General features: G+C 46.1%; 1 protein-coding gene across 1 annotated transcript in view; it reads right to left on the minus strand.

The window, feature by feature from the left end:
* LOC130119781 (uncharacterized) overlaps positions 1 to 14606 on the minus strand; it is a 64658-nt gene extending 50052 nt beyond the window's left edge. The window contains exons 1-2 of the mRNA XM_056288381.1: positions 14515 to 14606; positions 10167 to 10475 (exon numbers count right to left, since the gene is read on the minus strand). Of these exons, the coding sequence (XP_056144356.1) occupies positions 10167 to 10475; positions 14515 to 14606 (401 nt within the window). The remainder of the gene's footprint in view (positions 1 to 10166; positions 10476 to 14514) is intronic.
* Between the last annotated feature and the right edge of the window lie 11489 nt (positions 14607 to 26095).

Raw genomic sequence — 26095 nt, forward strand, 5'->3', positions numbered from 1 at the left:
CTGACCATGGCTCTTTAAGGTGGTTGCATAACTTTCGGGATTTAGAGGGGCAGCTAGCTCGGTGGGTGGAGCAATTGGCAAATTTCAACTACGAAATAGTGCACCGCCCTGGAAAACAGCATGCTAACGCAGATGCTTTGTCCCGGTTGCCGGCCTTTGTTGAAGGGGCCCGTACTCAGTCCTCACCCCCTGACCTCCCGAATACACAGTCTGTACCTAATGTATCAGTGCATGCAGTGACAGCCCAGGGACAGGGGTCTTCTAGAGCAGATCTGGGAGATGAATTGGCTCAAGCTCAGCGAGATGATGAAGAGATTAGTCAATTACTTCAACTTAAAGGGGATACTGGGGTGGTGCAGGCAGATTTGCAGGGTAGGCCAAGCCTGAGGAAATATGTCCCTGTATGGGACCAACTTCAGATACAGGACCACAGCTTAGTTCCTGTTCCACCCTCCCATTCTGATGCTGCATCTAGAATGCAAGTTATGTTGCTTAGGTCTATGGTCCCTACTGTGTTGGCTTCATTGCACAATACTATCACTGGAGGTCACTTGGGGGATCCAGAAATTGCAGGCTAAAGTAAAAGACCGGTTCTACTGGCCGGGTTGGTTTGGGGATGTGAAGCAGTGGTGCAGGGAGTGTGTGGATTGCGCATCCCATAAAGTTCAGAGGCGGCCTCCTTGCGCCCCACTGGCTCAGTCGGTCCCCTCTCGGCCTTATGAACGTATTGCCCTTGATGTTCTGGGCCCCTTGCCAGAAACTCAACAAAAAAATAAGTATATCCTTGTGATCGGTGATTATTTTTCGAAGTGGACTGAAGCCTTCCCCATGCCCAACCAAGAAACCCACACTATTGCTTGCATTTTAGCAGAGGAATGGTGTGTCGGTTCGGTGCTCCCCCCGTAGCATTCATTCTGATCAGGGGAGAAATTTTGAGTCCAATCTGTTTAAGGAGCTGTGTAGGTTGCTTGATATTAACAAAACCCGCACATCTCCTTATCACCCACAGTCTGACGGTTTGATTGAGAGGTTTAATCGTACATTGCTAACTATGTTGTCCCTGTTTTATAGACAACAACCAGCTGAATTGGGACTTACTGTTGCCCTATGTCATGATGGCTTACAGAAGTAGTATCCATGCTAGTACTGGCTTTACACCCTACAAAGTCCTGTTCGGGCAAGAGATGGTTCTGACTGTTGATGTTGTGCTGGGAGTGGCCCCCAAAGATAAGTTCACTTCTGTTAGTGACTATGTGACCAAAACAGCAGATACCCTCTCTACTGTGGTGGAGGCAGTAAAACGCCACCAGGTTAGAGCCTCGAAGCAGCAAAAGGCTACATTTGATTTTCGTGTTAATTTCCAATATTATTCAGCGGGGGAGCTGGTATGGGTACAAAACGAGGTCTGTGCCCTAAATTGCAAAGGCGATACAAAGGACCATATAAAGTCCTAGAGAGGGTAACAGACGTGTTATACCGTCTGGCACTGGAAGAAGGGGGGCCCGATTTTGTAATTCACTTCAACAGACTTAAACCTTTTGTTTCGGGTTCACACTCGGAGACTACGGAAACATCGGCCAGGCCGGGAAGAGGTCCCCTACCCGGAGGCTCTACCGAGGTACCCCTGAGTGGCAGTTGGGTCCATCATCGGCGGACGGGACCATCGGGAAGCTACACAGGGGGAGCGAGACAAGGGCCCCCTTCGACGCCAGAGTCCCCGGGAGAGGTCCAGCCACCGCCGCCAGCAGTAGCAGCTCCTCGCGCCATGTCGGGGGGACTTGGAGAGGGGCCGGCACCATCTCCTGTGTCCGGTCCCAGAGAGAGACGTCCGGCACGGCGGGGTACGGAGCAACCTCAACTACCATCATTGGGTGCACGCGGAGGACACTCGGAGAGCCGGATGTTGCGGCAACACTCACTCCCTTCCGAGGAGGGTGCATCCGAGGTTCCAGTTTACCAGGGGCCATATCCCAGCCGCATAAGGAGACCGCCTTCCTGGTCCAGAGACTATGAGATGTCCCATTTCTAACTCGGGGACGAGTTTTTTCTTTATGGGGGCGGGTGTAGTGAACCTGCGGCGGGAGGGGATTGACATGGGATGTGGCTCTTTGATGAGTTGATTGCTTGCAGCCGCGCAGCTAGAATGGAGGAGACGTAAGTTAAAAGAGAGGGCTAGGCAGTCCCTCGGGGTTGCTGGAGAGAGCTGACTGGGTTGGTTTGCGAATACACTCATCGGGGGGAGGCGGCGTTCGCAGTTTTTAGTATTGCCGGCGCTGAAGACAGAAAGGTAGGGGAGCTGTTCCAGATTAGGAGGGGAGGCTAGTTGCCTCCTTTAGTTAGAGAGGGCCGGGAACGCTTAGGAGTGTTTTCGCGGACCTCCGCTCCCCAGCCCTGGTTCCAGTGGTCGGCACGCTGCCGCCCGCTGCCTGTACCGCCGACTGAACGCGATAGTTTCCCCAATAAAGCTTAGACCCTGGGGGAGGGTCTCGCCAGCCGAGCGAGCTAAGTTTTAATCTTGCTATTTCCCTATTCTTTTTGTACTATGTTTTATATACGTATTCATTGATGAGTTTTATTGTGCTGGCTTTTTATAGAGAAGCAGAGGGCTAGGGGGCGGCTCAAGTTACCCGGGTGGTGGGGACGTTTACTGTCATATTTGCAGTGTTTGAGCAGGCGTTATAGTCCCCGTTTGCTCCTTGAGTGGAGGTGTAGCCTAGTGTTTGATTCCCCGTGTGCAGCGTCTCCAGCGGGCGGAGCGTAAAGTGTTTAACATTAAGTGCAGTCTCACATAGCCAGTCAGCCATTGTATTATTTACTGCGCTATAAGCAGCTATTTTGGTCCTTGCGGGTATCCATATGTGTGTGTGTGTATGACTTATGCGCATGTGCAATAAAGTTCTCTTCCTGCCCCACCAAGTACGACTGGACGTCTAATGTTTGCTCCTGCAGTCTAACTCTACAAAAGTATATTAACATACCAAACAAGTATGTAGCTAGACATCCGTGACATAAATATGAACAGTGCAACAGGTTATGGGCCCAGTGCCATGTCTAGTCAGCGATTTAATAGACTTTTGTTCGACGGCGACGAGAGAGGATACGAGTTCTGGGAAACTCGCTTCCTAGCCCACATGGAGTTGAGAGGACTCAGCGAGACTCTACTGAACGTGCCAGTTATCGCTGCGGGCGAAAATGCTGTCCAGTTGAGAGAAGCAGACGTCAACAGAAGCGTACGCGGAGCTGATGCAAGCTTTAGACAACAAGAGCTTGTCACTAATTATGCGGGATGCAGCAGCCGACGGTAGGGTGGCATTGAAGATACTTCGGCAACATTACGCGGGCAAACGGAAACCGCGCGTGGTGAGTTTATATTGTGAACTCTCAGCTCTTCGCATGGAAAGCAACGAGACCGTCACGGAGTATATTGTTCGTGCAGAGACAATATTCTCGTCCTTGAAAGGAGCCGACGAGAACATAAGTGACGGGTTGCAAGTGGGAATGGTAGTGAAAGGACTGCCGGACTCTTTCAAACCGTTCGTGGTTCATGTTACTCAGAGTAGTGACAGCCTGACATTCAGTGAATTTAAGGCAAAACTAAGGAGCTTTGAAGACACAGAAAGGTACAAGCCAAGTAATGGTGATGACGGGGACAGTGTGATAAGAGCTGCCACAGCAGCCACCACCTCTCGTGGAAGAGGTAGAGAGAGAAAGAGCATGGCCGAAATTGAGTGCTACAGATGCCACAAAAAAGGGCATATGTCTCGAACATGTACGAGCATGCCTGAACCAAGAAGAGCTGAACGCAGGAGAGACGCGCGAGGCCGGGGGAAGCAACGAGACGCCATCGCGGGAGTGACCGGAGCAGAGCAGGGTGCAGCGGGGGACCAGGACGGACGCTGGGGAGCGCACCGAGAGACAGACGGCACCCACCGAGAAATAGAGGCGGACGCCGATGACCGGGAAGGCAGGTCATATTGCTTCAAGATGAAAGAGGACACCAGGCCGGTGAGGCGGACTGTCAACAACAGAGGTTTGATGGTCGACTGTGGCGCGACGTCACACATGATAAATGACTTTACAAAGTTCAAAACAGTCGATAAAGGCTTTAAGCCCAAGAGTCACGTGATTGAACTTGCAGACGGGACAAAGGCTACCGGAGTTGCCAAGACCAGAGAAGAAGCTGAAGTCATCTTAATTGACAGCGAAGGAAGAAAGGTGACAGCACGACTGAAGAGGGCCCTGTATATCCCGACGTTTCCTCAGGACATTTTTTCCGTTAAAGCAGCCTCAAGTAACGGAGCAGAAATCCACTTCAAGGTGAAAATTGGATGGGGTATAAAAACGAGGGTACCAAGTTTAACATTGAAGTATTTGGGAAACTATTATTTGTCTACAGCTAATAATACTGATAATGTTGACGGATACAAAGGATGTCATGATATTGAAACGTGGCACAGAATCCTTGGTCATTGTAACTTAGATGTTTCAAGACTAGAAGGTGTAGTTGAAGGAATGATGATTAAGGGGAAAAATGACAAATCTAACTTCAACTGTGAAACATGTACACAAGGAAAATTTGTGGAGTCTAGAAATAGACAGGCTGATAGCAAAGCTAAAGGAATACTTGAACTAGTCCATACAGATCTGTGCGGCCCGATCAAGCCTACTGATAAAGATGGGTATAAATACACCATAGCTTTCACAGATGACTATAGCAGTATGACATGGACATATTTCATGAGGTCAAAGAGTGATACAGCTAAGGCTACCGAAAAATTCTTAGCTGACACTGCCTCCTTTGGGCAGGTGAAAACCATTAGGTCTGACAATGGTACCGAGTTCACTGGAGGATGTTTCCAAGATCTGCTGAGAGAAAATAAAATTAGTCACCAAACTAGTGCCCCCTACTCGCCACGGCAGAACGAAACTGGAGAACATTATTTGACATGGCACGATGTATGCTGCTAGAAAGTAAGATGCCAAAACAGCTATGGAGGTTTGCGGTGCAGACAGCTGCACAGATACGCAACAGGTGCTATTGTAAGCGATTAAAGCAAACCCCATACAGTGCTTTCACAGGGAAAACACCAAATATTTCCCATATGATGGTTTTTGGCACTGAGTGCTATGCCTATAGACAAGACAAAAAGAAACTGAATCCAAGGTGAGAGAAGGGCATTTTCATAGGATATGATAAATACAGCCCTGCATACAATGTATATTATCCAAAAACAGGAAAAGTGTCAAAGCATAGATTAGTTAAGTTCATACAGAAGAGCAACAGAGACTGCCAGACACAAACAGGTCCACACAACGATGGAGACAGCTATGAAGATATAGACTCATACAAGCCTGATGTAGTACCAGTTAGGACTGATGAGCAGCCCCAGATTACAGGTACAGGAGGTGAAAGTGGTACACTTTCTAATAACCAGGGGGATAGTGAGGGCAGAAACCGCTACCCAACTAGAGAGAGGAAGACCCCAAAATATCTTGAAGAATACCAGTGTAAAGCAGAATGTACTGACGAGCAAGATGTGGATTATTTTTATAGAGCTGTATTTGGGGTACCAAACACATTTAAGGAAGACCTGTTTTTCTTTTCATGTAAGTCTGTAAAGGTGAGCCTGAGTGAGGGTGTTGAACATAATGTGCAGTCTCACATATACAGCCAGTCAGCCACTGTATTATTTACTGCGCTATAAGCAGCTATTTTGGTCCTTGCGGGTATCCATATGTGTGTGTGTGTGTGTGTATGACTTCTGCGCATGTGCAATAAAGTTCTCTTCCTGCCCCACCAAGTACGACTGGACGTCTGTTTGCTCCTGCAGTCTAACTCTACAAAAGTATATTAACATACCAAACAAGTATGTAGCTAGACATCCGTGACATAAATATGAACAGTGCAACATAAAGAGTGTGGTGTTTGCGTTTATGCGTGCCGTGCCTGATCTTAAAGGGTGCTCTATTCCAGGTGTGTGGTTCGCATTACAGTAAACTCTACTCACCCGTTAGTCGCCGGTCCTCAGGTCTATCTGTAACTCTGTAGGCCTTTTAATATCATTTGTGATAAAATAAAGGTTTGTCTGTTTTTCCCTGTTCCTCGACTGGTGTGTGTCTTTGGGTCTCTGACGAAGCCCATATCGGGCTTGTTTATTACAGTATATTTTTTAAGTTAATGTTTCTATGCAACATGACGTCTTTCAAAGTCTGTCGTTCTAAGAAATCACTAATGATTTGGTGGGAGTGTAACTGCAGACAGTGTCAGTTAAGTTTTTAGTTTTGTTTTCTGCATTATAATTTTGGTTCCTACTTCTCACCTGTATATTGTAATATGGAGGGCGGAACTAATCTCCGCGGCTCTATTGTTACCGGCAATTTAAGAACGTAGCACCTCGATATCAAGCGCCAAAAATAATAGCACTAACAGCGACAACAAGAAATTGGCAGCACACAAGGCAAAGCTAATTAAGAGAAAGACAAGTTTATGTAGCCGGGTGGTAAATCTGTTAAATATGTTAAAAGATTTTCCACTTAAATTTAGTATAGTTTAACTGTTAATATATGTAATTGTTACACTGTCAAGCCATGTAAAATGTCATTTGATGTATTTAAATTGTGAGGCAGATTGTGAGTGTATTTTTATAGTTTTGGTTGTCATTGCATGTTTTGACCAGTAAGTGGCAGTGGCGGACTTTTATTGTAACCCCGTGCAAGTTATCCAAGTGCATCTTGGGTATTCTTTCTTTTTTTTCTTGTGTGGCGCGCCTGAAGATTGCGGTGTGACAGTGCTCTGACTCCGTAGTAAGTAAGGGTAAATATCTTGTGAAATATACCTGTAACATTATTCCAAACAATATTGTATGTCGGTAATTTGACAAGATAGTTTGATTTAGACGCTACTGGAGTTGATGTTCGGTGATTTTGGGCGCGAGCCGTCGACCGCTGTTCGCCATTGCAGGCATGACAAGGTAATGTTGGCGTGAATAAAGCCACACCATGCCATTGTATTTGGGATGTAAAGGTTTTATATGCATTTTAATTCTGTTTAAAGGTAACTGACAGAGTGAGAAGTTGCGCGATCTTCAGGAAGTTCCACATGTCTTTGTTAAACCCTGTTTAACGTACATAGTCCACTGCTGTATTTTGCACCGTATTTTGTATTTATTATTTCCCTTTTTAAAATCTTTTCTGTTAAACTTGCCACATCTGTGAACATTTATGAGCTGTTTGCTCGAAAGACACAGGAATGTATGCACTCAGTAAAACGATCTGCATTCGAAGGTTCAAACAATAAAATTAAAGCTACAAGAACCCCGGAAGTAATTGTGTCCTGTGTGGTATCTAATTCCACGGGCTACATAATTTGTTAACGTTGTCGCTTGCGGAGCGGCAGACACAGGTTCGCGTCCCGGCCATGGCGACGGTCTCCCAGACTGCCCCCCGAATTCGCTACATTGGTGTCAGAAGTGGGATGAGCGCGGACGCGCTTCCCGAAGGAGGGGTGTAGTGTAACGTGCATGGATAAGTAGACACGTTAGTCCTTGGTTAACGGGTCGGACCCTTTAGTCGACTGGTTAACGTAGTCGCTTACGGTGTGGGAGCCACGGGTTCGTGTCCCGGATGCGGCGTCCCGAGCTGCCCCCCTGAATTCGCTACATTAAGATAAGATTTAATTGTATACTTACCTGTAAGACCTGAGGAAAGAAGATAATCTAGACGGAGACCAGACGAAGTGAAGAATTTAGCCCCTCTCAGTAAGCAGCTGACGAGTCTCACGGGTTGGCCTGTTCCCGAAGAATGAACCCCGTTCCTATCCAAGACTTGCTTCGTTGTGATTATTGAGTGGAGCTACACTAGCATCGTTCAAAAATTACCGATGAAGACGGGAGCAACCCGTTGCACATAAAAATAGAGGAAAATCCCATCCTCGTCGCCGAAACTTTTCGTGTATCTTCAGGAAAGCTGAATTATACAACGATCAATGTGTATATTGGTCTTCCTCTTTTATTTGCTAGGCCGTAACATAACAAAACGACTGCGTTAAGCAGGCACGAAAACACATGAATGACCCTCTTGCTGTCTTCTTCCAAGGGGGGGAACGTACATTTATACAACATACACAACCAATAGACATCGAGGGTCAGAGGTCAAACATAAAATATATATTCCTGCAAATGAAAACATTTGCTTTCGTGTGTATCTCCATACACTACAATTATGTTTTGTCGTTTTGTTTGGGAATGTTGGAGGGATGCTTTGTTCAGACTTTAATAGAGAATACCTCTTTAAGAGAAGCAAGGGGTTATGGGGCGAGTACGGAAGTAGAAGGAGGAACAAGCATGTATGCAGGACACACAGCATAGATGTATGAACGACAGAACGAGAGTGATAAAATAAAGCCGCAGTTATTCGTTCACACAGTCGTCCCGTGTATTTGTGGACATTACAGAATGGCGAACTGGAACAATAACATATTTATTTAAACTACACACAACCGTTAGTTTCCAAAAAAAAACTAAAAATAAACTATAAATCGTTAGCATACAGTTCGTAAATTTCTACTCATATAAACCGTCAACAGTGTCCGCTCCGCTGGATGAAGAACGACAGCGCAGCGCCTCGCCGAACAATAGCCCAAAACCTTTTTCCTAAAACGAATTCCTCCTTAAGCCCAGTGCTAAAGTGAACGAAGCCAAGTGGCAGGGAATACTCACAGGAGAGAGGTGGGAGACAAGGCAAGGAAAAACAGCCAAACTTGCCGAACAGATTTGCTGATGATGCCGCTCCTACTGAAGCACGGTCCGTTCACCACAAACACGGCAGCCGTCGTCCAATTCCTTGCGTCTCGACAGCCTACCCGAACTCGCATAACTCCGTTTTGGAGCTACCGACCTTTTGGTTGCGTTATCACAAGCAAACATCAGCTTCTCCCCACTCAAACATTCCCGTCTTTCTTAGTTAGCCGCCATGTTCTTCTTCACAGAAGTCCCACCCTCTGCCACCGTTACTCTCCTTCCAATAGGCCCACAGTTCCTGACGGTCACTGATCGGCCAGTGAAGTGCCCATCCATCACCAGAGGCATTTCAACCCTCTACAAGCCAGTCAGTACCATGAGGCTCGCCACAAATGCAAATACGTCTCAGAAAAAGTAACACAAGTGTAAACTACTAATAAGACACGTTAGCCCCTAGCTAACGTGTCTGGCCATTTCGCCGAACGGTTAGTGATGTCACCTTGTGGTGCAGTACACTCCGTATCGAATCCCGCACCGGGCAAGAAAGTAACCGGTTACATTGGTGGCAGCGGTGGGATTCGATACGGGTGTACTGCACCACAAGGCGACATCACTAACCGCTCGGCTAAAGGGTCAGACCCGTTAGTTTGGGGATAACGTGTCTTATTAGTAGTTTACAGTCGTCACCCTCCCCGCTTTGTTATTCCCGCGCTCCGAAGAGACTTCCGAGGATCTGCACACTTCTGGATCCCACCGCTGCCACCAATGTAACCGGTTATTTTCTTGCCCGGTGCGGGATTCGATACGGGTGTACTGCACCACAAGGCGACATCACTAACCGCTCGGCTAAAGGGTCAGACCCGTTAACTAGGGGCTAACGGGTCTTATTAGTAGTTTACACAAGCAACGTCTTAATGCTATAAACACTCAACATACCCCAGTTGTTATTCACAGGATGAAGGAGGATGTTCGCAGAGAATCAACAGTGACTGGAGGTTGTTGCTATCTTTGGGCTTACACGTAACATCGGAACGCATAAATTGTAATCTTTTCTTAAACAATAACGATATGGTACAGAAGTCAGTTTGAGTCAAGAGAACGTTATTCCTGGGACACTTAAACATTTGTCACAAATGTGGAGGATTCAAAACCTTAAAAAATGGATTCTAGAGCAATGTGTGGTTAATGAAAAAGGCAAAACGAATTAATTATTTTCAAAGTATTTTCTGAACATTGTACAATTATAAATTAAGCTTTTCGAACCAGCGATCCCCATGTTGGTAAGCAAAGAAATAGACCGCCACGCCACCCGGACGCCCCTACTTGACCCATTTTATCGTAGAGCTTTAACTTGACTATTGCTTTGTCCACACTGGACATGGTAGACCTCAAGCCAACATATATATGTGGCTCTGTAAAGCAGCCTGCAGGATAAATCTAGTGAAGTCCTTCTCTACGTACAGCTGATTGTAGAGGGGTTTGTCGCAGGCACAGGACGTCACAAACTTTCCTAGAGCCAACATGTTCTTATGGAGGATATGGTCAAAGGGCACAGAGGACGTGATGGCCATGGGCTCGGAACACACTCGGCTCAGCATGTGGAGCAAGTCATACGGCAGTACACCCACGATGCCGCAGGCCGTGTTGTCATCCTTGGTGAAGGAACACAATTTGGTCATGATGGTCTGGATTGTAGGCTGGGGCGGATGGTAAGAAAAGCCACTGGTCATGTACGCCCTATTGGTGAGAGAGAGACAGAGGCGCCATGATACTGCGGTATTATATGACACGTAATTGAGACTTGACTATCATTGATACATACATTACAGTGTTTAGCTGCTCTCCTGAAGTCTCGAGTATTCGCTCTCATTTTTTTTTTGCTCTAAAAAAGCAAAAACATTTGTGAAACTTGAGTGAAGATTTTCAGTTTAGTTTTTGAGTTTGGGGATTTCCAGGAAATAAAACTGCTCAAGCTGATGGATGGAGTGTGACTGTGCAAGTACTGCTATGGACTTGTAAGCAACAAGGAGTGAACCTGCATGCAATGTGCAATGAAGCGGTGCATGTCACTGTATGATGGATAGGTGGATGTTCTCAGCATTAGTGATGTCACACATGAAAGCCACCCATCCAAGAGATGGTCTACCCTGCCAGATATAGATAAATGTTGGGACATGATACAAATACCAATAGACAAATACCAATAAACAAAAGTTTTCATCCATTTTGTTTGGAAATCATTCTTTTTTGCTTTATTGTTTTTTATCAAGTCATTGTGAGATAGATATTGAGAATGACATACTCTGATGCATAAAAAACTAAGTTTACTACTACTACTACTACTTTCGGCTGCTCCGGTTAGGGGTCGCCGCAGCGGATCATCCTTTTCCATTTCTTCCTGTCTTCTGCATCTTCCTCTGTCACACCAGCCACCTACATGTCTTCCCTCACCGCATCCATAAACCTCCTCTTTGGCCTTCCTCTTTTCCTCTTCCCTGGCAGCTCCATATTCAGCATCCTTCTCCCACCCAGCACATCTCCTCCACACATGTCCAAGCCATCTCAATCTTGCCTCTCTTGCTTTGTCTCCAAACTGTCCAACTTGAGTAGTCCCTCTAATTTTATCATTCCTAACCCTGTCCTTCATCGTCACCCCAAATGAAAAAAAAACTAAGTTTATTAATTGAGCATTAGAGAGGGGGCAGGAAATTATAATTAGTTACTTGCCCCTGCTCCTTTTTGAACATATAATTTTTGTTGGATCCTCCATGTCATGCTGGGGGCAGGAATGGAGGACCCAAATGCACAACTCATAGACAGACTGGGCTAGAACAATGTTTTAATAAAACAAATTAACTTACAAAGAGCAGGAACAGACACTACAGATAGCAGGGAAGGCTCGAAACAGGACGTGGCGCATCCGGCGACCAAGATGCCATGTGTGTGTCTGTGTGAATGTCTGACGATCCGACAAAGCGCCAGGGCAACATGTAACCTGAGACAACCATTCAGGGAAATGGGGGACAGGTGAGCAGGGCGGCATACGGCTCGCCAAGTAGGGAATGGGGAACAGGTGAGCAGGGCAGGGCAGGAACCACAAGCCAAATATGGGGCTGGGGATCAGGTGAGTACCGCATGGACAATTAGGGGCAATCAGGCAAATGGAGCAAACAGGGTTACTTATGTAAAGGGGGGCAGGTGAGCCGAAATACCAATCAGGGGATGGGGAACGGGTGAGCCCCGATAACCCAGATCACAAAACCATGACAGGACACCCCCCCCCACACACACACACACAAGGGACGGATTCCAGATGTCCCAAACAAACGGACCAGGAGCACCAAGCAGGATGGACAGATGGGGTCTGGGGAAGTGGTCTGGGAGTGGATGAATGGGGCCAGGGATCTCAGGCAGATGGCCTGAGGGCTGGACCAATGGATGCAACTGATCTGGAAGGCAACCAGGACGCAGGACTGAAGGGCAGAGCAGCTACGGCAGATGGGCAGGTGGATGATCTGGAGGCCGACGACATGGACTGGTCAGTCACTCGGGAGGCTGGCGACGTGGACAGGTCAGCCGCTTGGGAGGCTGGTGATGTAGACAGGACCGCCGCTTGGGACGTCAGCGATGTAGACAGGACTGCCGCTCGGGAGGTTGGTAACATAGGACTGCTGCTAGGAAGGTCAGCGACGTAGACAGGACCACTGCTTGGGAGGTCGTCACATAGACAGGACTGTCGCTCAGGAGGTCGGCAACGTAGACAGGACCGCCGCTCGTGAGGCCGGTGGCGTGGACAGAACAGAGGCGGCGGGACTGCCGCTTGGGGTACAGGCATCAGAGGCGGCCGGACCACTCAGGAAGCGGGCATCAGAGACGGCCGCATCAAAAGACTTAAAAAAAATTATATATATATATATATATATATATATATATAACGTAATTATATATTCTAATCCAAAATCCTCATCTAAGTAATAATATTCATAAATCAAACTTTGAAAAACAAACAGGCCTATAACCAGAAATTGTTTACCGTTACTTTTGGCGCCCCCGCTGATGCGGCGCCTGTGTGCATTGCGCCCTCTGCAGCCCCCTCCCATTGCGCCCCTGCCGGCAACCAAGAGTCAGCATATATGTGTGTGTCTGTGTGATGATCGGACAAAGCGCCAGGGCAACCAGGGAGAATATATAACCTGAGACAGCCAATTAGGGAAATGGGGGACAGGTAAGCAGGGCAAGGCAGTAACCGGCTTGCCAATTAGGGAATGGGGAACAGATGAGCAGAGCAGGGCAGGAACAGGAACAGGAACCTCAAGCCATAAGAGACTGGAGATCAGGTGAGTACCACATGGGCAACCAGGGTTACTTATGTAAATGGGGTGAAGGCAAGCCGAAATACCAACCGGGATGGGGAACGGGCAAGCCCCGATGACCCAGATCCCCAACCATGACACTTATTGAGAATTCTTGTTGAATTCTCTGGTTTTATTTTTATCATTTGTTCGTTTTTTTTGCTTGGTATTTTTTATTTTTATTTTGCATGTTCGAAATAAAGACATTTGAATTTGAAAATGTATTTATTTGCGCCTTTATTCAAAGTGGAAGAATCAATATTAAAATGATAGAACGATAAAACGCAGGCCTTTCATTTGCATTTTCTATTTATCCTTGAGCTTTTGCTTTAGATTAAGAAAAAGCCTTTAAAATGATCAAGGAACTTCCTATGAAAACCTTTTTAAGCTTGTTAACCTACCCTGATCTGTGATGAAGAAAAGTACTTTAACTTAAACAGCAAGCCAGATGGGCAGCTATTGCCCGCAACGCTCAAAGAACAGAAACGACCATTAAACACAACTTTGGTCCAATACTCCTCTCAGGTTGAAAATACGGACACGCATAATGTGAGGCGCTTTAAAAAGCGAGTTTGCACTCTGCTGCCTACCAACACGGGTACCTCCGGCTTGGTCAGGCTTGTTTTTTTTTCCGCACCCGCAATTGGCTAGTACTCGTTGCCTCCGTTGGTTAGGTTGGTTAAGGTTAGGGATAGGGTTAGCCAGTCAGAGATAGAGTAGGGGCGGGTCTTCCCGGAATCAAGGTGGGAAAAATAATAACGCCTTGGTCAGGCGTCTCAACAGACACAATTGGCCGTGTCTGTGGGTGGGAAGCCGGATGTGGGTATGTGTCCTGGTCGCTGCACTAGCGCTTCCTCTGGTCGGTTGGGGAGCTTTTTCGGGGGGAGGAGGAACTGGGAGGAATAGCGTGATCCTCCCACGCGATACGTCCCCCTGGTGAAACTCCTCACTGTCAGGTGAAAAGCAGCGGCTGGTGACTCCACATGTATCGGAGGAGGCATGTGGTAGTCTGCAGCCCTCCCGGATCGGCTGGCGGGGTGGAGCAGCGACCGGGACGGCTCGGAAGAGTGTGGTAATTGGCCAAGTACCATTGGGGAGAAAAAAAGGGGGAGGGGAACCCCCCCGGGAGGGGACCCCCCCCCCCCCCACCGGAACCCCCCCAAAAAAGTGAGTTTGCGGCATGTTCATGTTAAGATAAGGCTAGCCATTGTAAAGAGTAGCTTTGTTATTTCTTTCATTTCATTAAACCAACACTCAATTCATCACAGCAGCAGCAACAACAGTAGCCGTCAAACAGTTACTCATCTGAATTTTCCAAGCTCCACATCTGCTTTGTTTTGCGTTTCACTCATTTACCCCTTTTATCACTCCTTTTTGTTTTATTTTCTCCTTCGATCACTTAGTATTATCATCGTAGCGTGTGCTTGGGGTTGATGGGGCAGTAGCTGAGAGACTGGTGGTTTCTATTTGTGTCGCTGCAGAGACAGGCTGACACCGCCCCAGCTGTTTCTGGCATTTTGACTGAAAGGAAAATGTGAAATAAAATCTGTCATATGTGCTACAAACGGATCTCTAGTAGGTACTGTACAGAAAATGGGTTAGATTGTTCTGTTTAAATAAAATACCACGAAAAAACCCTAAAAAAACTTGTGCTAGTAAAAATGTACTTATTTCTCAAATTAAGATGTGCTATTTCACCTCCTGTTTAAAGACAGAGACCACTTTTTCAACGAGTTACCGCTTAAGATGTAGTTATATTTAAAGCTGAAACGTTCAATTTACAAGAGAAATTACTGAAAGCATCACTTATCTGATTTCTGATGTATAAACAAGCAGGGACAAGTTGGGTAAACACAGAGTTGGTCTTATATATCTGTTTCCAACATATTTTCTCTGAAGATAACTAGGAGATAATTCAGCTGAAAGTAAACATGGATATAATTACCTTTTGCAGTGGGATACCTGAGGACCCTCAGATAACTCAGAGACGTCTCTCGAATCATTTTCAACACAAACAGGTGTGTCCGCAATCCACATGAACACACACTGGCGTTCATCCATCCATCCGTTATCCAATCCGCTTATCCTGCTCTCAGGGTCGCGGGGATGCTGGAGCCTATCCCAGCAGTCATTGCGCGGCAGGCGGGGAGACACCCTGGACAGGTCGCCAGACTATCACAGACACTCGCGTTCATGGAATAGGATATTTCAAAGAAGCACACATTGTATTTGTGTGTGCACATTACAGATGTATCTGCTAGTGTGAGTAATTATCTATATCTACTATACAGTGCCGTGAACAAGTATTTGCCCCTTCCTGATTGCCCTTATTTTTGCATATTTATCCCACGGAGTGGTTTCAGATCTTAATACAAAATGCAATATAAGACCAGAAGAACCCGTGTAAACACAATGTACAGTTTTTATATGATCATTTCATTGATTGAAGGAAAACATGTTATCCAACATCCATATCACCCATGCGAAGAAAATAATTGCCCCCCTCCTGAACTTAATAACTGGTTGTGCCATCTTTAGCAGCAACAATTACAACCAAACACTTGCTATGATTGGAAGCGTTCTCTTTGTCTTATATTACATTTTATAGGTAGATCTGAAACAATTAAGTGTGACAAATATGCAAAGCGAGAGGGAAGCAGGAAGGGGACAAATATTTCTTCATGGCACTGCAGCGGGAGCGTGTTTACGTTCCCTCACCCCAACCGGAGGCTGAGGGAACATAGGGCTGACCCCCCCACTGGAGCTATTTTTGGTAAACCAACATAACCAGTGCTTGTGTTGTAGTTGGTTAAGTATTTAGAAAGCAATTGCTAACAATGCTCTATAGCATAATGACCCCCCCCCACACACTATAAAGTGGATTCAAATTGACTCTCAGTGATGAGCAGCAAAGTGAGGATTTAGCGAACGGTGATTGGAATCGTATTTTAAATGGTCAGGATGCAATATTACCACAATTTTCCCTGAGGTAAGGCATCCATGCCAGCCCTTAACAGTGCCTGCCTGGCTAATGCTTTGCTGGTACTTGTGTACCTTGTGATGCATTTGTACTGCAAACGTGACACATGCAAAACACTGACACTAAGGGGTAGTCCATACGTACACGGGTATTTTTTTTAAACTTAGCTTTTTCTAATTCTGTGGTCTTTCGTGCACACGCAAATGGTGTTTTAGGTCATTAAACCGATTTTTTTTTAAAAATGCCTTCTAAAGTGCAGATTTTTAAAAACTCCGGTTTCTGTATATCAGTGTGAACATGTAAAACTGAGCGTTTGGGACGATGACGGAATTTGTATCCGATCTGGGAAGATGGCGGTGCGAACTCATGTTTGCGTCGGCCATGCAGTGTCTTCGTCCACATCTAAATTTGTGTCATCGTGTGAAGTTTTCGATTTTGTTTAATGGCTGTGTTACGTTCCCCGTTCAAGGTCCAGGGGAAGTAACAAAGAAAATAAAAGTGTCCCGGGGGAATAAGAAAGGTGGGAGGCGGAACCAAGTGCAAAATAAACAGACTAACAAAAATTAACCTTCAGTCAAATTATAGAATAAAGAGGGCAACTAAAGATGCTGGCTCTTAACTAACTAGGCTCTAACAAAACAAACTCCGACCAAAAGAAACAAACAAAGGAATGAACACTAACACAGGTTTCACCCTCCTTCTGAAAGAGTATAAAGCCTTGACACAAGCGCTTGCTCTCTCGCTGTCAACAATAGCCCACTGGCACTGTTGGGCGTCTCTCTCCAAGTTATATACCCAGCTGATGAGCAATTAGGGTCACCTGGGCTCAATCAGCAGTTCCACAGGAGGCGGGGCATTACCTGGAGAGGGAAAATTAGACACGCGGCACTAGGGCCGTAGCAGGCTGAAAGAGCTGGTGTTGGGTTGGCTGAGAGAGCTTGCTCTCCTGTGTCCTGCGGGCCCAAAGATCACGGCCCTGCGGAGCTACAACCAAGCGGAATCACCAAGGGCAATCTGGCAGCGGCCTCGCTTAGCGTCGACTGTGCATTGTTTTTGTCTGAGTCTGCGTTTGTGTCGTCGTGTGGGGTGTGTGGGGGAGGTGTGTCAAAGCTATCTGGTTGGGAGAGCTAGCTTTGGATCGGCTGAGGGAGCCTGGTCTGCTGCGCCTGGGTGGGCCCAAGGACCTGCCCGGAGCTTCGCCCAGAGAGGAAACGCCAAGGGCGGTCCGACAGGATGCGGAAGCGGGGCAGGCTAAGCTAACTGCTAGCCCATGCAGACCGGCTGATCCGACAGTCATCATGACTGGCATTCGTTCTCCTGGACAGTGATTTTTTTTGGACTGTGCTGCACTGAATTGACTGTATTGTGAACTGTTGTTTTGTTTTTGTTTTTTTGTTGTTGCTTTGTTCTCTCTGTTTTTGTATGTTTTTTGGTGGTGTTTGGGGGAAATTTTGCACGTGTTTTTATCTTTTCTGTTGCACTGCTGTGGGCTTGGCGAAATTAAATTTCATTTCTTTTTTTTTGGGGGGGGGTCCCCCTTTTTCTCCCCAGTTGTATCTGTTGAAGTGTGTTGTTTCCTTCTACTAATGAGACGTTACTACTCGTTTCAACCCCACTGGGCTATAAACTTTAATAATAACTTCGGCACGTAAGGTTATGCATCATGCTCTGTCCGTTATTCCAGGTGCCACACCATAAACGACCCCTGTGTAAACAAGGAACTAAACAATGGTTCCTAACAATAGTTCCTATTGTTACATCCTTTCTCTTTTCAGTTTCTTCTTTTTTTAGAACCTTTAATACATTTTTTTAATTATCTATTGCTGTAAACAATAAAATATAAACAAAACTCTTTGCTACTAACAGTGTACGACTATCAACATTCAAAATGTTTTTCATATTAACAATGACATATATTTATCAGTTACTTATAGCTCCTAATGAAAACGAACATTATCAACGACTGTGTATCAAAGTGCTATGGCTTTTCTTCACAGTTTAACATAACCAATGTTTAAATGAATACCTCAACTTGCAGATAACCAGGTGAACAAGAACACATGTACACAACATTTGTGATTCACTTTTTTTTCATTCATGCCCCCCCCAAAGTCCATTAGTGCTACAGATCCATTCAGCTGTGTGAGGTCACAAAGTCTTTGTATCGCTGCGGCTGCACAACAGAGCGGCCTGATCTGGTGGTAACAGGGTTGGCCCTGTCACCAGTGTCCTTGGTTTTGTTTCCTGCTAAGACACTGCGAGAAGGAACACTCTCTGAATGTCCGGGTTCAACACTCTCTGGCTGACTGGGGTTGCTGATCTCCATGTCCATAGTGTCAGTGAAGATTGCCCCTGGTGCATGCCTGAGGTGTCTGCGATTTCTCCTGATGACACCACCCGTGTGCAGCTGGACCTCATAGGATCTCCTATCGACCGGCCTCAGCACCTTGCCCACTTTGCAGCCAGTGTGGGGTGTGAGAGGCTGAACTCTCACACATTCACCTGGGGCAAGCGTATCCAAGCCTTTAGCCGACCTGTCGTAGTATGCCCTCTGCCGTTGTTGGTTATTTTGTAAATCCTGTTTCACCTGCACAACTTTCGGCTGTAACAGGCTTGCCTTGGTTGGCAGTAGTGTTTTGGTACGGCGACTGAGCAGCCGCTGTGCTGGTGTGGTATCAGTACCCTGTGATGATGTGTTGCGGTGGTCCAGAAGGGCGAGATAAGGATCCTGTCCAGCAGCCTTGGCTTTGAGCAAGAGTCTTTTTGCTGTCTTAACGGCTGACTCAGCTTTGCCGTTGCTTTGCGGGTAACCTGGTGATGAGGTTTTATGTTGAAATCCCCACAGTCGACTGAACTTCTGGAATTCTTGTGACGAATACTGTGGGCCATTGTCCGAGATTACAATATCTGGGATACCTTGGCGGGCAAAATGAGCTTTCAGCTTCTGTATCACTGTGGTTGACTTGGTATCTGCCAGGTAATCTATTTCCCAAAAATTTGAGAAAAAATCAACAATTATGAGGTAGTCTTTGTTTTCAAATATGAACAGATCCGTGCCCACCTTTGCCCACGGCCTGCTTGGCACATCATGTGACATTAGTGTTTCTTTTTGTTGCTTAATGTCCGTTGATCTGCAGATGTCACACTTTGCTATATATGATTTTATTTGGTCATTCATGCCCTGCCAATAGACACACTCCCTAGCCCTCCGTAGGCATCCTTCCACACCCAGATGTGATGCGTGTAGGCGGCAAGTGATGTCTTTCCTCAGTGCATCAGGGATGACAGCGCGCTCACTCCTGAACACTATTCCATCTTGGTGGCTTAACTCCTCTTGGAATGAGAAGTAGGGCTTGATTTCCCTTGGTGTTTTTGACTTATTGTCAGGCCATCCTTGCTGCATCATTTTGATGAGAAGCTGCAGTGTTTCATCCTCTTTTGTGGCAGATTGTATATCATGTAGCCTGTCTGCTGCGATAGGTAAGTGTTGTACCATGTTGACAGTCTCTAGTTCTGCATCCGGTGCACTCTCAGGAAGATAAGCTCTGCTCAGAGTGTCTGCTAGCAGCATGTCTCTACCTGGTACATATACTACATCTAGATCATACTTTTGTATGCACAGCATCATTCCCTGCAGCCTTTTGGGTGCACTTAGTAGAAGTTTTCTCACTATTGTTTCCAACGGCTTGTGATCACTTTGCACCGTCACTTTTCGGCCGTATGTGCACTGGTGAAATCTTTCCATGCTAAAAACCATTGCTAAGAACTCCTTTTCTATTTGTGCATACCCACGCTCTGTTTGAGTGAGTGCTCTGCTTGCAAATGCTATTGGCTTACCCATCTGCATGAGCGCTGCGCCTAAGCCTGTGTCTGAAGCGTCACACTGCACTGTGAGTTCCTCATCTGGGTTGTAATATTTCCGTACTGGGACCTTTGCTAAAGTCTCTTTCAATTTGAGGAAAGCCTCCTCGTGCTGTGCTGTCCAGTTCCACTCCGTTTTTGTGTGTCAAATCTCTCAACACTATGCACTGGTCTGAGAGGTGGGGACAAAACTTGGCTAGATAATTTACCATACCTAGCAGCCTTTGCACTCCTTTCACATCAGTCGGTGCCGGCATCTTCTCAACGGCAAGCACTTTCTCTGGATCCGCCCTGAGTCCATCAGCCGTCAGGCGGTGTCCAATGTATGTGGTCTCCTTTTGTCTCAGCTTGAATTTGTCTTTGTTCAGCTTGATGTTCTTTTGTCTGCATCTTTCAAGAAACAGTCTCAGTTTTCCGTCATGGTCACGCTCAGCTTCCTCCTGTGTTTCCCCTTGGCCTGTGATCAGTACATCGTCAGCTATAATGTACAAGCCCGGTACACCGTCCAGCGCTTGTGTGAGCTTTCTCTGAAAGATTTCTGGGGCCGGACTTATCCCCATTGGCATCCTCAGCCGCCTGTAACGTCCAAATGGAGTGGCAAATGTTGTTAAATAGCTGGACTCCTCCTCCAGCTGCACATGCCAGAATCCACTCTTGACATCACACACTGTGAACACTTTTGCTTTTGACAAGTCCGGTAAAATGTCCTCAATGGTTGGCAGTGGGAAGTGACTGCGCTTTAGAGCTTTGTTCAAAGGCTTGGGATCGATACACACTCTTGGTTTCCCACTTGGTTTCTGTACCACCACCATTGCACTGATCCAATCTGTACTGCATTCCACAGGTGTTATGATCCCTCTTTGCTGTAGGTCCTGTAGCTCGTCCTTCAGTGGTTTCATCATGGCGACTGGGACCCGCCTCTTTGGCAGCTGTACTGGTTTCACTGTGCTGTCCACCTCTATTTTGTATTTTCCCTCGAGGCAGCCATCGCCAATGAACACATCAGCATACTCATCTTTAATTTGTCCCATTATCCACTGTCCTGTTGTTGTTTCTGTTGTGACAATACTGTCTATTGTCATGATGTTTTCATATTGCACTTTTATCAATTTCATGGCCTCACTGGCTCTCCTACCCAGCAGAGGCACTGTACCAGCTGTATTCACCACCTGGAACTCTAAGCGATATAGCTTGTTGTTTCTCGGGTTTCTTATTTTCACTTTACATTTTCCCAGTGGTTTTAATTTGGTCTTATTGTAAATTACTAGTGCACTCTTCGTGTGTTCTAATTTGGCCTCTGGATTCAGCAGGTTAATTGGGATGATATTGCAACTGGCACCACAGTCTATTTGGAATTTGATCATGTCCTTGCCTAGAAGCATGCCAGCATAGAGAAGCTGAGTTTTCTTCATTTTCTCAGTTTCTTTTACACAGGTGATAATATCTTCATATTCATCACTCTCAGATTCAGTTGTTATTTTACTCACATATTTCTTTTTCCTTAGTTCCGGTTTTACTCTGCATTTTGCTGCAAAGTGGTTCTCTCTTCCACACTTTGTGCACTTCTTCCCAAACGCTGGGCACTTTTGTTTACTTTTCTCATGCGTTTTTCCACAATATCTGCACTCCACAGTGTTGCTCGTCTGTTTCCGATACTGTGCGCCTTGCACAGCATGTACCTCTTCCACCATCGATGCCGAGATGGTTTTCACATTGTCCTTTGAGAGCTCAGCGGCTCTGCACAGCTGCAAACATGTGTCCAGTGTCACGTTTTTCTCTCGGAGCAGTCTTTCTCTTACGATTGTGTTGTTACCTCCACACACAATCCGATCCCGAATGAGCGAGTCTCTCACTGTCCCAAAGTTGCATGTTCTTGTCAACACTCTCAGTTCCATGACATGATGGTCTATATTTTCACTGGTGCCCTGGTTTCTTGTAAAAAAAAACGATAACGTTCCACAGTCTCGTTAACGCTGGGGTCGCAGTGATCATCAAACTTCTTGATAACGTTATCTAACTTCCATGCATCTTTCGGTGTGTCGCCCAGTAACGTGTCCATAAGTTCCCTGCCGCTCTCCCCGACAAGATAGCTGAACAGTTTCACCCTCTGTTTGTCATCGGCGTCAGCCATGGCTAAATCCACATACAGAGCAAACTCGTCCCTCCAGGCCTTCCATGTCTTCGAAAGGTTGCTTGAGTCCAGACATAACGTTTGCGGTGGTTTTAGCCCATCCATGTCACACGGCAGTCTCACGCTAGCAGCTAATGCTAACATATACTGAACGTTGCTTAGGAACACTAACCGCTCTCCCGCTCCTAGAAACTTTTCCGCACCAAACTTCAAACCGAGTCGTCCGCCGCTGCCACCATGTTAAAGTGTGTTGTTTCCTTCTACTAATGAGACGTTACTACTCGTTTCAACCCCACTGGGCTATAAACTTTAATAATAACTTCGGCACGTAAGGTTATGCAGCATGCTCGGTCCGTTATTCCAGGTGCCACACCATAAACGACCCCTGTGTAAACAAGGAACTAAACAATGGTTCCTAACAATAGTTCCTATTGTTACAGTATCTGGCTGATTACCCCACTCTTCCGAGCCGTTCTGGTCGCTGGTCCATCCCCTCTGCCGAACCGGGGAGGGTTGCAGACTACCACATGCCTCCTCCGACACATGTGGAGTCGCCAGCCGCTTCTTTTCACCTGACAGTGAGGGGTTCCGCCAGGGGGACATAGCGCGTGGGAGGATCATATTTCCACCCCCCAGTTCCTCCTCCCCCCCGAACAGGCGCCCCGACCGACCAGAGCAGGTGCTAGTGCAGCGATCAGGACACATACCCACATCTGGCTTCCCACCCGCAGAAACGGCCAGTTGTGTCTATAGGGACGCCCGACCACGCCGGAGGTAACACGAGGATTCGAACCGGCGATCCCTGTTTTGTTAGGCAACAGAATAGACCCCTACACTCCCCGGACGCCCGACATTTCTTTCTTTCTTTCTTTCTTTCTTTCTTTCTTTCTTTCTTTCTTTCTTTCTTTCTTTTTGGCGAACACAAGTACATAGATGAAATGACAATAAATTGTTCCTGATTTCTGACATCACAGCTCACTTTGCGCATGTGTTAAGTAGCAACTCCTCCTCGTCATCTGTCCACACCATGTATTGTGGTTCATACTAATGAGGCGACTGGCTGGTAGTTCTTTTTTATTAACTTTATTCAGGAACAAAGAACATCACTCTCTTGTATCCTGTAGCTAGACATAGCCTAGGATATATAATTGGCTGACATGATGCCTCATTTGCATAGGTCAGGGTTATATGGGGATGCTTGCAGTATGACCTGGGCACAAGATGGACGCTGCAATAAAGAGTAGTCAGACGTGATATCGTCTCCTGTCAATTTCCTATAAGACCACTGTAAGCGAAACCACAAAGTATTGCATGGTGTCAGAATTGCGGACTCATCATCTACCATTCGAAATGGATTCCTCGGGTGTTCCAGTACCGAGATTTGATTGGGACTCGACCAATTTACCGGAGTCGTGGAGAAGGTTCAAGCAACATGTGCAGCAAATGTTCACTGGACCGTTGAAGTCAAAGAGAGAGGAGGGTAAGTGCAGCTTCTGTAGGCCGGAGACAAAGGACGGGATAGTTTCAATATGTGGACACTGACAGTGGACCAGGCAAAGGTACTGTAACGTGCATGGATAAGTAGACACGTTGGTCCTTGACTAAGGGGTCTGACCCTTTAGTCGAGCGGTCAGCGATGTCTCCCGCGGTGCGGGCGATACGGGTTCGCGTCCCGGCCGCGGCAGTTCCTGTGGTCGCCTCCCGAATTCGCTACACTAGTGTCAGAAGTGGGATGGTGAGACCGTGAGGTCATCGGAAGCGCGTGCGCCCAGAGGCGTGGGGGAGCTGATATGCTGAAGCACTCCCGAAGGAGGGGGCTAGTGTAAAGTGCATGGATAAGTATTTACGTAGGTCCTTGACTAACGGGTCGGACCCTTTAGTCGTCTGGTTAACGTTGTCGCTTGTGGAATGGGAGATACGGATTCGCGTCCCAGCTGTGGTGTTTCCCAGGCTGCCCCCCGAATTCGCTACAATACTATGATAAATTCGAGGAGTATGTTATCCCGAAAGCTAGCCCAATCTTTGCTAGACATACATTTCAAGAGAGAATGCAAGGTGCTAGCGAATCGTTTGAACAATTCGTGACAGACTTGAAACTGCTAGTCAAAGACTATACAACTTAACTCAACTTAAACCCCACTTAACTGGAAGACCACATTGTGTCTACTATAACAATATCAAATCAAAATGATCTGACTTTAAATATGGTGTACTTCGGGGCTCAATTCTTGGCTCTCTACTTTTCTCTCTTTATATTTCACTTCTTGGCCAAATTATTCGTTGACATGGAATACATTTCCATTGCTATGCTGATGATACTCGGCTGTATGTGCCTATAAGGGATGATGGCCATACTCAAATGACTAATTTAGAGGCCTGTTTGGCTGCTGTGAAAAATTGGATTTCACTAATTTCCTGCTTTTAAATTCATATAAAACTGAGATGCTGGTTGTTGGCCCTGCTAGACAGACACCAGTTTGATCAAGTAACAATAACAATCGACAACTCTGTGATTTCACAAAGTGTGGCAGCCAAAAATATTGGTGTTATGTTTGATCCCAGCCTATGCTTTCATAAGCACATTAAAGAAATCACCAAAACTGCCTTTTTTCACTTACGCAACTTAGCTAAAATTCAGTCTCTCCTGTCTATGGCTGATGCAGGGACTGTAATAAATTCATTTATTTCATTCAGACTTGATTATTGTAATGTTCTGTTTTCAGGTCTGCCACATGCTAGTACTAAAAGTCTTAAGATGGTTCAGAACCTGTAGCTGGATTCCTAACGAAAACTAGATAATTTGACCATATTACACCAATTCTCCCCTCCCTTCATTGGCTTCCTATCTATGTTAGATCAGACTCCAAGGTGCTTCTGCTGACTTACAAAATCCCAAATGGGCTTGCTCCATCTTACCTGTCTGATCTCCTTAAACCGTACATTCCACCTCAAGCTCTTCACTCTCAAAATACAGGGCTCCTGTGTGTACCCAAAGTTAAAAAGAAGTCAGCTGGTAGCAGGGCCTTTTCCTATCGGGCCCCGTTCTTGTGGAATAACTTGCCTGCTGCTGTCAGACAATCAGAGTTTGTTGAGTCCTTCAAATCCAAACTTAAATCTCATCTTTTTGCCTTAGCCTACAATTAGTTGCCTTTAAGTTGAGTGCATTACAGCCCATACTGCATGGTGGGCCGGTTTCTGTCTCAATGAATTTACCAAGCACTGTTCTGCTGACAAGATTATAGCATATGGCTTATTGACTATTGTAAATTGTTCTCTTCTCTCACATGTATTTTCTCTCTTACTGAACGATGTCTTCTCAATTCTCTTCTTCTGTATGAGTCTCCCTTGTGTGCACTTGCAGTCTTTCCTCCTCCCAGGTCTCTATGACGATGGTGGTCACCACCTGGACACTGCTTGGCATCCCCCTCATCACATTTTCTTTTTATATATCTTATAAATCCATAAAATGTCGTTATACTCTTCAGTTGTTGTATCCTTCTCTTACTCAGATCCTTCTCTTACTCAGACTATCCTTCTGTCCTATCCTATCCTATCCTTCTCCTTATATTCATCTCTTACTCAGACTGTGTTTTATTTATTTTTTTGTCTACATGGTGATGCTGGTCACGTGGCTTGGGTCCTGGGCTGTTCCGGTGGTGTCTGGATACTGCTTGACATCCTCCTCATCACATTTTCCATATATTTTATAATTCCATTATAATTCTGTTATCCTCTTTCAATGTTCTATTCTGTAAACTGTGTAAACACAACATCCATTGCATGTTGTCTATCTTGGGAGAGAGATCCCTCCTCTGTTGCTCTCCCTGAGGTTTCTTCCTTCTTTCTTTTTTTTGTCTTTTTTTTGAGGGAGTTGTTCCTTATCCACTGTGAAGGTCTAAGGACAGGATGTTGTGTTGCTCTAAAGCCCACTGAAGCAAACTTGTAATGTTTGATAATGGGCTATACCAATTAAATTGATTTGACTTGGCTGTCCTGTCTGGTGGACCAACCACTGCTGACTAATGTGAAAAGC

The sequence above is a fragment of the Lampris incognitus genome, chromosome 10 (assembly GCF_029633865.1).
Source record: "Lampris incognitus isolate fLamInc1 chromosome 10, fLamInc1.hap2, whole genome shotgun sequence".
Classification (NCBI taxonomy): domain Eukaryota; kingdom Metazoa; phylum Chordata; class Actinopteri; order Lampriformes; family Lampridae; genus Lampris; species Lampris incognitus.